Genomic DNA, 12,382 nt, shown 5'->3' on the forward strand with positions numbered 1-12,382 from the left:
ATTTAGAAAATCCAAAAAATTAAAATTTTCTATTTTTTAATTAAAAATTCATAGTGCGAAGATATCTGCTTCCGAATGTAAAATAAATATTTCGATTGCAAATAACTCAGCAACCAGACCATAAAGTGACTTTTTGGTTTCAATTACGAATAGAGCTTAAAGAGACCGTTCTTTTGATGTCTCATTCGATGGATTTTGAGGAAATTTTTCAAATTTAAATTTTTTTCGGAAAGGGTTTAACCTTGGATTTATTTAGAAAATCCAAAAAATTAAAATTTTCTATTTTTTAATAAAAAATTCATAGTTCGAAGATATCTGCTTCCGAATGTAAAATAAATATTTCGATTGCAAATAACTCAGCAAATAGACCATAAAGTGACTTTTTGGTTTCAATTACGAATAGACCGTTCTTTTGATGTCTCATTCGATGGATTTTGAGGAAATTTTTGAAAATTCAATTTTTTGTGGAAAGGGGTTAACCTTGGATTTTTTTCGAAAATCCAAAAAATTAAAATTTTCTATTTTTTAATAAAAAATTCATAGTTCGAAGATATCTGCTTCCGAATGTAAAAAAATATATTTCGATTGCAAATAACTCAGCAAATAGACCATAAAGTGACTTTTTGGTTTCAATTACGAATAGACCGTTCTTTTGATGTCTCATTCGATGGATTTTGAGGAAATTTTTGAAAATTCAATTTTTTGTGGAAAGGGGTTAACCTTGGATTTTTTTCGAAAATCCAAAAAATTAAAATTTTCTATTTTTTAATAAAAAATTCATAGTTCGAAGATATCTGCTTCCGAATGTAAAAAAATATATTTCGATTGCAAATAACTCAGCAAATAGACCATAAAGTGACTTTTTGGTTTCAATTACGAATAGACCGTTCTTTTGATGTCTCATTCGATGGATTTTGAGGAAATTTTTGAAAATTCAATTTTTTGTGGAAAGGGGTTAACCTTGGATTTTTTTCGAAAATCCAAAAAATTAAAATTTTCTATTTTTTAATAAAAAATTCATAGTTCGAAGATATCTGCTTCCGAATGTAAAAAAATATATTTCGATTGCAAATAACTCAGCAACCAGACCATAAAGTGACTTTTTGGTTTCAATTACGAATAGAGCTTAAAGAGAAATTTCCTCAAAATCCATCGAATGAGACATCAATCTCATTCGATGGATTTTGAGGAAATTTTTCAAATTTCAATTTTTTTCGGAAAGGGTTTAACCTTGGATTTATTTAGAAAATCCAAAAAATTAAAATTTTCTATTTTTTAATTAAAAATTCATAGTGCGAAGATATCTGCTTCCGAATGTAAAATAAATATTTCGATTGCAAATAACTCAGCAACCAGACCATAAAGTGACTTTTTGGTTTCAATTACGAATAGAGCTTAAAGAGACCGTTCTTTTGATGTCTCATTCGATGGATTTTGAGGAAATTTTTCAAATTTAAATTTTTTTCGGAAAGGGTTTAACCTTGGATTTATTTAGAAAATCCAAAAAATTAAAATTTTCTATTTTTTAATAAAAAATTCATAGTTCGAAGATATCTGCTTCCGAATGTAAAATAAATATTTCGATTGCAAATAACTCAGCAAATAGACCATAAAGTGACTTTTTGGTTTCAATTACGAATAGACCGTTCTTTTGATGTCTCATTCGATGGATTTTGAGGAAATTTTTGAAAATTCAATTTTTTGTGGAAAGGGGTTAACCTTGGATTTTTTTCGAAAATCCAAAAAATTAAAATTTTCTATTTTTTAATAAAAAATTCATAGTTCGAAGATATCTGCTTCCGAATGTAAAAAAATATATTTCGATTGCAAATAACTCAGCAAATAGACCATAAAGTGACTTTTTGGTTTCAATTACGAATAGACCGTTCTTTTGATGTCTCATTCGATGGATTTTGAGGAAATTTTTGAAAATTCAATTTTTTGTGGAAAGGGGTTAACCTTGGATTTTTTTCGAAAATCCAAAAAATTAAAATTTTCTATTTTTTAATAAAAAATTCATAGTTCGAAGATATCTGCTTCCGAATGTAAAAAAATATATTTCGATTGCAAATAACTCAGCAAATAGACCATAAAGTGACTTTTTGGTTTCAATTACGAATAGACCGTTCTTTTGATGTCTCATTCGATGGATTTTGAGGAAATTTTTGAAAATTCAATTTTTTGTGGAAAGGGGTTAACCTTGGATTTTTTTCGAAAATCCAAAAAATTAAAATTTTCTATTTTTTAATAAAAAATTCATAGTTCGAAGATATCTGCTTCCGAATGTAAAAAAATATATTTCGATTGCAAATAACTCAGCAAATAGACCATAAAGTGACTTTTTGGTTTCAATTACGAATAGACCGTTCTTTTGATGTCTCATTCGATGGATTTTGAGGAAATTTTTGAAAATTCAATTTTTTGTGGAAAGGGGTTAACCTTGGATTTTTTTCGAAAATCCAAAAAATTAAAATTTTCTATTTTTTAATAAAAAATTCATAGTTCGAAGATATCTGCTTCCGAATGTAAAAAAATATATTTCGATTGCAAATAACTCAGCAAATAGACCATAAAGTGACTTTTTGGTTTCAATTACGAATAGACCGTTCTTTTGATGTCTCATTCGATGGATTTTGAGGAAATTTTTGAAAATTCAATTTTTTGTGGAAAGGGGTTAACCTTGGATTTTTTTCGAAAATCCAAAAAATTAAAATTTTCTATTTTTTAATAAAAAATTCATAGTTCGAAGATATCTGCTTCCGAATGTAAAAAAATATATTTCGATTGCAAATAACTCAGCAACCAGACCATAAAGTGACTTTTTGGTTTCAATTACGAATAGAGCTTAAAGAGAAATTTCCTCAAAATCCATCGAATGAGACATCAATCTCATTCGATGGATTTTGAGGAAATTTTTCAAATTTCAATTTTTTTCGGAAAGGGTTTAACCTTGGATTTATTTAGAAAATCCAAAAAATTAAAATTTTCTATTTTTTAATAAAAAATTCATAGTTCGAAGATATCTGCTTCCGAATGTAAAAAAATATATTTCGATTGCAAATAACTCAGCAAATAGACCATAAAGTGACTTTTTGGTTTCAATTACGAATAGACCGTTCTTTTGATGTCTCATTCGATGGATTTTGAGGAAATTTTTGAAAATTCAATTTTTTGTGGAAAGGGGTTAACCTTGGATTTTTTTCGAAAATCCAAAAAATTAAAATTTTCTATTTTTTAATAAAAAATTCATAGTTCGAAGATATCTGCTTCCGAATGTAAAAAAATATATTTCGATTGCAAATAACTCAGCAAATAGACCATAAAGTGACTTTTTGGCTTCAATTACGAATAGAGCTTAAAGAGACCGTTCTTTTGATGTCTCATTCGATGGATTTTGAGGAAATTTTTGAAAATTCAATTTTTTTCGGAAAGGGGTTAATCTTGGATTTTTTTCGAAAATCCAAAAAATTAAAATTTTCTATTTTTTAATTAAAAATTCATAGTTCGAAGATATCTGCTTCCGAATGTAAAAAAATATATTTCGATTGCAAATAACTCAGCAAATAGACCATAAAGTGACTTTTTGGCTTCAATTACGAATAGAGCTTAAAGAGACCGTTCTTTTGATGTCTCATTCGATGGATTTTGAGGAAATTTTTGAAAATTCAATTTTTTTCGGAAAGGGGTTGACCTTAGATTTTTTTCGAAAATCCAAAAAATTAAAATTTTTTAGTTTTTAGTAAAAAATTCATAGTTCGAAGATATCTGCTTCCGAATGTAAAATAAATATTTCGATTGCAAATAACTCAGCAACCAGACCATAAAGTGACTTTTTGGTTTCAATTACGAATAAAGCTTAAAGAGACCGTTCTTTTGATGTCTCATTCGATGGATTTTGAGGAAATTTTTGAAAATTCAATTTTTTTCGGAAAGGGGTTGACCTTAGATTTTTTTCGAAAATCCAAAAAATTAAAATTTTTTAGTTTTTAGTAAAAAATTCATAGTTCGAAGATATCTGCTTCCGAATGTAAAATAAATATTTCGATTGCAAATAACTCAGCAACCAGACCATAAAGTGACTTTTTGGTTTCAATTACGAATAAAGCTTAAAGAGACCGTTCTTTTGATGTCTCATTCGATGAATTTTGAGGAAATTTTTGAAAATTCAATTTTTTCGGCAAGGGGTTAACCTTGGATTTTTTTCGAAAATCCAAAAAATTAAAATTTTCTATTTTTTAATAAAAAATTCATAGTTCGAAGTTATCTACTTCCGAATGTGAAAAATATATTTCGATTGCAAATAACAACCAGACCATAAAGTGACTTTTTGGTTTCAATTACGAATAGAGTTTAAAGAGACCTTTCTTTTGATGTCTCATTCCATGGATTTTAAGGAAATTTTTGAAAGTTAAATTTTTTTCGGAAAGGGGTTAACCTTGGATTTTTTTCGAAAATCCAAAAAATTAAAATTTTCTATTTTTTAATAAAAAATTCATAGTTCGAAGATATCTGCTTCCGAATCTGAAAAATATATTTCGATTGCAAATAACTCAGCAACCAGACCATAAAGTGACTTTTTGGTTTCAATTACGAATAGAGCTTAAAGAGACCTTTCTTTTGATGTCTCATTCCATGGATTTTAAGGAAATTTTTGAAAATTCAATTTTTTTCGGAAAGGGGTTAACCTTGGATTTTTTCGAAAATCCAAAAAATTAAAATTTTCTATTTTTTAATAAAAAAATCATAGTTCGAAGATATCTGCTTCCGAATCTGAAAAATATATTTCGATTGCAAATAACAACCAGACCATAAAGTGACTGGTTTCAATTACGAATAGAGTTTAAAGAGACCTTTCTTTTGATGTCTCATTCGATGGATTTTAAGGAAATTTTTGAAAGTTCAATTTTTTTCGGAAAGGGGTTAACCTTGGATTTTTTTCGAAAATCCAAAAAATTAAAATTTTCTATTTTTTAATAAAAAATTCATAGTTCGAAGTTATCTATTATTCCGAATGTGAAAAATATATTTCGATTTCGATTGCAAATAACTCAGCAACCAGACCATAAATTGTTTTTTTGTTTTCAATTACAAATAGAGTTTAAAGAGACCTTTCTTTTGATGTCTCATTCCATGGATTTTAAGGAAATTTTTGAAAATTCAATTTTTTTCGGAAAGGGGTTAACCTTGGATTTTTTTCGAAAATCCAAAAAATTAAAATTTTCTATATATTAATAAAAAATTCATAGTTCGAAGATATCTGCTTCCGAATCTGAAAAATATATTTCGATTGCAAATAACTCAGCAACCAGACCATAAAGTGACTTTTTGGTTTCAATTACGAATAGAGCTTAAAGAGACCTTTCTTTTGATGTCTCATTCCATGGATTTTAAGGAAATTTTTGAAAATTCAATTTTTTTCGGAAAGGGGTTAACCTTGGATTTTTTCGAAAATCCAAAAAATTAAAATTTTCTATTTTTTAATAAAAAAATCATAGTTCGAAGATATCTGCTTCCGAATGTGAAAAATATATTTCGATTTCGATTGCAAATAACTCAACAACCAGACCATAAAGTGACTTTTTGTTTTCAATTACGAATAAAGTTTAAAAAGATCTTTCTTTTGATGTCTCATTCGATGAATTTTGAGGAAATTTTTGAAAATTCAATTTTTTCGGCAAGGGGTTAACCTTGAATTTTTTGCGAAATCCAAAAATAAAAAAATTTCTATTTATATTAAAAATTTCATGATTTGATAATATATCTGCTGCCGAATGTAAGAACCACATTGTCATCAAAATAATGCAGCTTCATTTAACATTCGAATTCTTTCGGTTAAAAAAATAATCTCCAATAATTCACCGTGACTTTGAATTAAAGCAAATTTTAGCGAATTAACACCTTTTTAATAAATATTCGTTAAGCAAATGAATTGAAAACATTTGAAGGTATTTTTAGAATTATCCAGTTCGATTTCAAAATCATTTGTTTAAATAAGTAGGTGCATAAGGTGTTGGAGTTATTGTTGACCTTAAGCTTGTTATTTGCACAGCTTATTTGATAGTTTAAATAACTACGCTTAGCTATAAAATTTAAAGTAAAGTATCTATAACCTTTTAATTATTTATTTTTTAGCTCAACATAATTTTTAAAATTAAACAAAACGAAAAACCAACAAAAAATTTCTTAAATACAATTTATTTCACATAAATAAGTTCATTTTATACTCTAATCTTTACATTATTATTAATTCCTTCTACTTTTTGTGTGTTTTCAAAATCCAATTTAAATTCGATATTCTGATAACATTATACACAGTAAAAGTCATAATTTATTATTTTTATATAAAGACCGACTTACAAATGCAGGTCACTTTCATAACTTCGAAAAAAAGTATAACTTACAACTAGAGAACACAATTTATACGTATTTATTTTAATAGAAAACCGAGATGTATTCATTCCCAGACACTTTAGTCATATCACATACAATATTTTTGTTCTTAATTTTTTTTTTACAAAGAAAACAAAAATAAAAGAAACTTTTACAAAAGAAAATTTAGAAAAGTATCTGAGAAGACACAATTTCGAAATTCAAATTCAAATAAGAAATCTTGATTCATTCACTCGCAGATTCACAATTTTCTACAAAAATTAGACAACAAAAACATCCATACTCGATGCGCGCAGCACAGCTACATTATAAAAACTACCTTACCGACAATATTAGTGTAATTTTTGTTTTTCTATTTTTTTTTTACAATTTTTTTGTTTTTTTACTTAAAAAACTTTAATTAAAAAGCTGATGAGCATAATTATAAGCATAAACAGTCAGTCATATAAAATTATTAATTACAATTTAAAAAAAAGTTAATAAACTATTAAGGCAGTAGGCTAGGAGGTGACTGTAATCTCGGAATTTGGTGGTGCCGTTGGCGCTGGCGTCGGTGTTGGTGTGGAGCTTGTATTTGGCTCGGAGCTTGTACTTGTTGGCATTACAGATGCTGAAGTGACTGCGGTAGTGTCCACCGCCTCAGGAGTTACAGCTTTTTGATTGGGAAACAGAACGGAATAGGGTGGTGGAGGATCCAATTCCTCGTAGTTGGGTGGCGTTGACTGGTGTTCTATTGTGATGTTGCCCTGTTGCATGGAGGCATCCGAGTCATTGTGGGCTGATTGCGATGCGGAAGCTGTAATTGTGTGATCGGATTTGTTAAGGAAACAGCATTCTAATTGAAGTCGATTAAGAAAATATAAAATAAATACAAAAAAAAAAAGCAACCCTTAGCCAAAGAATCTAAACCGAAAAAAGCAAGCGAAAATTCATTTATTCTTACCCCATAAACCACATATGAGGAGGGCTCCTCCGCATAGAAGCATGCCCAGCATCAAATAACCCCAGGGACCGTATTTCGAGAGGTCACTATTGAGACCGAGTCGTGTTGAATTGCGTCTTGTGTAACCACTTCCACTGGCCATATTCTCACCGACAGTTTTATTTTTTGGATTTCCATCGGATTTTTCTGTTGATGGATTTTTGGTTGTATTTGCTTCGGTATTTGGAGGTGGTACATCGAAGGCGAAGAGATTTCGAAAAACTTCTAACGCCCATTGTTCAAGTATGTCACCGTCGTCAATTTTCTTATGATTCCAACACATTTCGTTGTCTTCGTCACTGTCGTATTCATTGCTGTATGGGCAATGGCGTATGCCATCGCATACGAGAGCTTTGGATATGCAAAGTAGAGGTTCCAGGCTGAAAGAAGGAGAAAATATTGAAGTTAGTTAAACATATTTTTGATTGAAGAATTGATATTAGAGAAAGTTCTAACGCTAGGTTAAGGAACGTTTCTTTAAATACAAATTAGGGATTTAGTCACAATTTTTGTTACAATACTAACTCACGGCAATCAGTTTACTATAATTAGACCTTATGTGGCAACAATCATCATAAGTATTAAAGAGGACGTGGAGGATATATCTTGCCCATGCGACGTATTTTCAAGACTATTTTCCAAGAGAATGGTAAGATAATTAAAAATAATAAGCGAATGAATGAACACTTTAACAACAGTAATGAGGAAAACCATTCATCCGAAAAAGTCATCAGGATACTATAAAAAAAAAAAAACAACATCGTCCTTAAAAACTACACGATTCGGTAATGATCTTTTTGTAAGCTTGCGAGAATTGTCCTCTTAGATCGAAGTTTTTTATTCCTTAAAAAATAATTTTAGTTTTAATTCATTTTATTGTAAAATTTAATAAAAAATGTTTGTCAAATTACGAAAACGAAACTTTTTAGATCATTTTGATCCTCAAACGAAGCATGCCGTTTGATTTCTTAATAAAGAATTTTGGGAATTCTTTTTTAAATCATGTACAGATTTTAAGGTATTTAAAAAAATTGTAATACCATTGATTGTAAAGAGGTTTTGTATCCTCACATAAAAAAATATAAAGGAAACAGCTTTGGAAAAATTGATTTTTCAAAAAAAAAAGTTATTTTTTTTTTTAGGTAATCCAAAAATTATTTTTTAAAAACTAATTCTTAATTATAACCTATCTTAAACGTTTTCGAACAAAAGTTTCAATTTCATCAAATTTTAACATTAATCGTAGTTCAAAAGTAGGACCTTATATTCGGTAGCACACATATTTTTTAAGTCAAAATTTTTAGAGCCGTTTTGGTCATATTATGGGTGTCTGTCAGTCTGTGTGTATCTATCTTGAACAACATCTACACCACAGAACCGAATTATTTTAAATCGCATAAGTAGGGGAAGTGAGGGCAAGACAGCATTTTTAGTGTGTGATTGTCTTAAAAACCAATAAAAACAACTTTTAACTAAAATAAAGTCTTTAATCATTAAGTTAATAGTTAATATTTTTATTTTTATTTAATTAATATTAAGTTTTGAAACAAAAATCTAATTAAAAACGGTCTTGCCCCCACATGCGGGTAAGACCGCCCTATCAAATTTTGTTGGTAGAAAGACCGTTTCTTTTGTTTTAAATGCAGTCTATTTGCAATAATAACACAATCATGCTATATTTTTATTAGTTCTCATTAGTTTTCACTCCAGCACAAGCTTTGTGGTACCATTTGGTACACATTTTGCACTTGATCCAACAATATTTTGGATTGCATTTAGAAAACATTTGCAGGTAGAAGGTTCAAATTCAGTCTGCAATGTCCTTTTCGTCGGAAACATCACTTACAGTATTATTTGGCCCCTGTCGCTTAGCTTTTTAGAAGATTTAACGGTGAACTTTTTTTTCACTTTTTTTTAAGCTACCAGAGCTTCCAGTTTCGCCCATGGACGGTCTTGCCCCAGTCATATCATATCTGGTGTTCTGGATTGTTTTTTTTTTTTTTTAATTTATCTTTATGACTCCTTCCTTCTCAGAAAATACTTTTTAATATTCACTTTCTATTATAAAAAAAGGAAAAGTTAAAAATAGAACTTACTTTTCACATGATGGATAACAATTTGAAGAAAAATCACAAAATTTACCGTAACTCTCAGGCATCTCAACTGAACTTGCTAAAACTTACAGACGTAATCGATCATACCAAAAGGCACCTATTTTATATTGCAAGTGTTGCCAATTTTACTTTTTTTCATACAACATAGTACAAAAACGGTCTTGCCCCCACTTCCCCTATACATATGTGCATATATGTATAAGTTTGGTGAGATTTTCTAGAGGCGAAATTGTTATTTATTTTTAGGACCAAAATTAGTGGTACTTTCCATATACCTAACCAAAATGAAAAAAAACTTACTTTTCTAAAGTATGGCTCTAACGATTTTGTTTAAAATTTTTTTGTGAATAGTTAACGGTGTACTTTTAAAGAGTGAACATTTTCGAAACTTTGCTTATGTGTCCACTTATATTTTCTCTTTAATGCCCTACCAATTTTACTTTAAAAAAGTTGTTTGAAAAATTTTTATTAAAAACTATTTAAAAAACCGTCTAAAAGTGGAGTAACTAAAGCTCAAAAATTGGCAATATTAGGGAACCCGGCCGAGCAGCTTAGATTTTGATGATCTTTTTTTTCAAACGTCGGTGATTAAAAATACTTTAAAGTCTATAGATTAAAAATTGCCGGTGTTGCCGTTTTGATTTTTTAAATTTAATTGAAGATTTTTGTGAACAAAAACAAATTTTTTTCAAAAATTTTTCTTAAATTTCATAAATTAATTGATGCCAAAAGATTGTCTAGGAAATTCAAAAAAAAAAAATATATGGGAGTGAGGGACAACCTTCCATAGTTCAAGCGATAGATGCAATTTTCTTATTAATTGACTTCAAACACAAAAAAAATATTTGAACACAACGGCAACACCTACAATATTCAAATATACATTTTTTAAAAGCCAGAAGCTTAGTCATATATGTAAAATTAAAATTAAGTAAATTGAATGAACGGCTTTTGAAAGAATGGTAATTGAACTCAGATTTAAAAAAAAAAAATTATTGAAAAAATTTTAACATGAAGTTTTTTAAACTTGGTCGTAATATAAAATGCATTTATTTTCAAATTTTTTGGGCCGCATTTATTATGATTTCAAATTATAAAAGGAAATGTCAATATGTATTACGTTTTTTGAAAAAAATTAAAAAGTATTTTATTTTCGAAGAACTTTTTTTAATAAAAGTTTTGAAAAAAAATGTAACTTATTTTTTTTTTAAGTTCAACATCTAAACATAAAATTATTTTTTATTCATTTAATAACCCTTACTGTTGAAAGTTAAATAGCAAACATTTAAAGTTCCTATTTACCACAGTCTTTAAGTAAATTAATTATTTCAATGCAAAAATTCAGTTTTAATAAAAAAAACCATTGAAATTGAAGTAATTTTTCATTTTTTTTTTCAAAAGTGTGATATATTTTACCTTTTTTGCTTCGAAATTCAACTGATAATATTTATAGCCAAACATTTTTTTTAAATAAATTCATATTTTATTAGAAAAAGTTTGGAAAAAAGTCATTTTCAATTTTTCTAACATTTTTTTTTTTAATTCTGAGTTTGAGGACCATTTTTTCAAAAAGTCTTGATTAAATTTAGTGGATTTGAATTAAAGAGATAAGAATGAGCTTCTGGCTTTTTAAAAATGTATTTTAAAATATTGTAGGTGTTGCCGTTGTTTTCAAAATATTTTTTTTGTGTTTGAGGTCAGAATGTTAGAAAATTGCATTTATCGCTTAAACGATGGAAGATTGTCCCTTACTGCCTTTTATATATTTTCCTTAAATTACCTAGAGAATCTTTTGCTATCATTTGTTTTATGAAATTTAAGCAAAAAAAATGGTTTTGTTAATAAAATAAAATTAATTTTATTTAAAAAAAACAATACGGCAACACCGGCAATTTTTAATCTATAGACTTTAAAGTATTTTTAATTACCTACGTTTGAAAAAAAAAATCGTCAAAATCAGAGCTGTTCGGCCGGGTTCCCTAATAATTTGCTTTAGTTACTCTACTATAAAACGAATATAATTTTTTTTTTAATTCTTTGTTACCTATACAAAAAATTAAAATCCATACTTAATTTAATGATCAAAGCCTTTTAGCCTTTTTTTCTACAACTCATCAGATATAAGAAATTAAGACGGAATATATTATGAAAGTGGGAGCCATTAAAGATAGGGATAGGAAATTTGACGTAGAGGTGGATAAAGTTCAAGCTCAGAAAAACTTGTTTTGCATTCTGTAGTAAAATAAAAGAGTCTTGTCAACAAAACAAGTTACCATTATAACCACACTCAAATCAATACAAAGACTTAAACTTCCCACCAACTCAACATTGCGCATAAAAAACATTACATATTTTTTTCAAAAATCAAAAAATATAGTCAATTACATTTCATCTTCCTAATAAAATGAATTCACCTGTAACACTTACCCAATTTTCAAACATGGATGTTTGTTGTCTTCCTGGCATGCATCACCTTTCCCCAAAACTGTTATCATCAATTTCGATGACAGTTCATGTCCACCGTGTTCCCATACTACACGTAAACGTCCTTGAAATAATTTAACTGGATCTTCCATATCCATTGAGCTGTCTTCTAATTGACAAGGATCAACTTGCCATGATGGTATCTGTGGTTCCAATGAACTAAACTGGAATTATAAAACAATAAAAAAGGAATTATAATACAATATACATAGTCTGATGATGCTGATACACCTATAATGATAAAAAAAATATTTGCATAAAAAAACAAAAAAAAACAAAAAACAAAACCGTGCAAAATTAGACCGTAAATATATTTCTGACTTGATATAATGTAGGTACGTTCATATATGTAAAGTTGTTTCATATAGAAAACAAAAACAAAATTTTATTCAGCCAGATCACGTATGCAGAT

At 28.2% G+C, this 12,382-nt stretch overlaps 1 protein-coding gene across 2 annotated transcripts in view; it reads right to left on the minus strand.

The window, feature by feature from the left end:
- Positions 1-6,179: 6,179 nt before the first annotated feature.
- Positions 6,180-12,382, minus strand: part of LOC129906814 (uncharacterized) — a 54,000-nt gene continuing 47,797 nt past the window's right edge. Inside the window, exons 3-5 of one of the 2 annotated variants that reach the window (XM_055982743.1) lie at positions 11,914-12,134; positions 7,334-7,752; positions 6,180-7,186 (exon numbers count right to left, since the gene is read on the minus strand). In XM_055982743.1, coding sequence (XP_055838718.1) covers positions 6,891-7,186; positions 7,334-7,752; positions 11,914-12,134 — 936 coding nt within the window. In that variant the 3' untranslated portion in view covers positions 6,180-6,890. Of the gene's footprint in view, positions 7,226-7,333; positions 7,753-11,913; positions 12,135-12,382 lie in introns of both variants that reach the window. The other variant, XM_055982742.1, reaches the window with a different exon arrangement.

This window comes from Episyrphus balteatus, chromosome 1 (genome assembly GCF_945859705.1).
Source record: "Episyrphus balteatus chromosome 1, idEpiBalt1.1, whole genome shotgun sequence".
NCBI lineage: Eukaryota > Metazoa > Arthropoda > Insecta > Diptera > Syrphidae > Episyrphus > Episyrphus balteatus.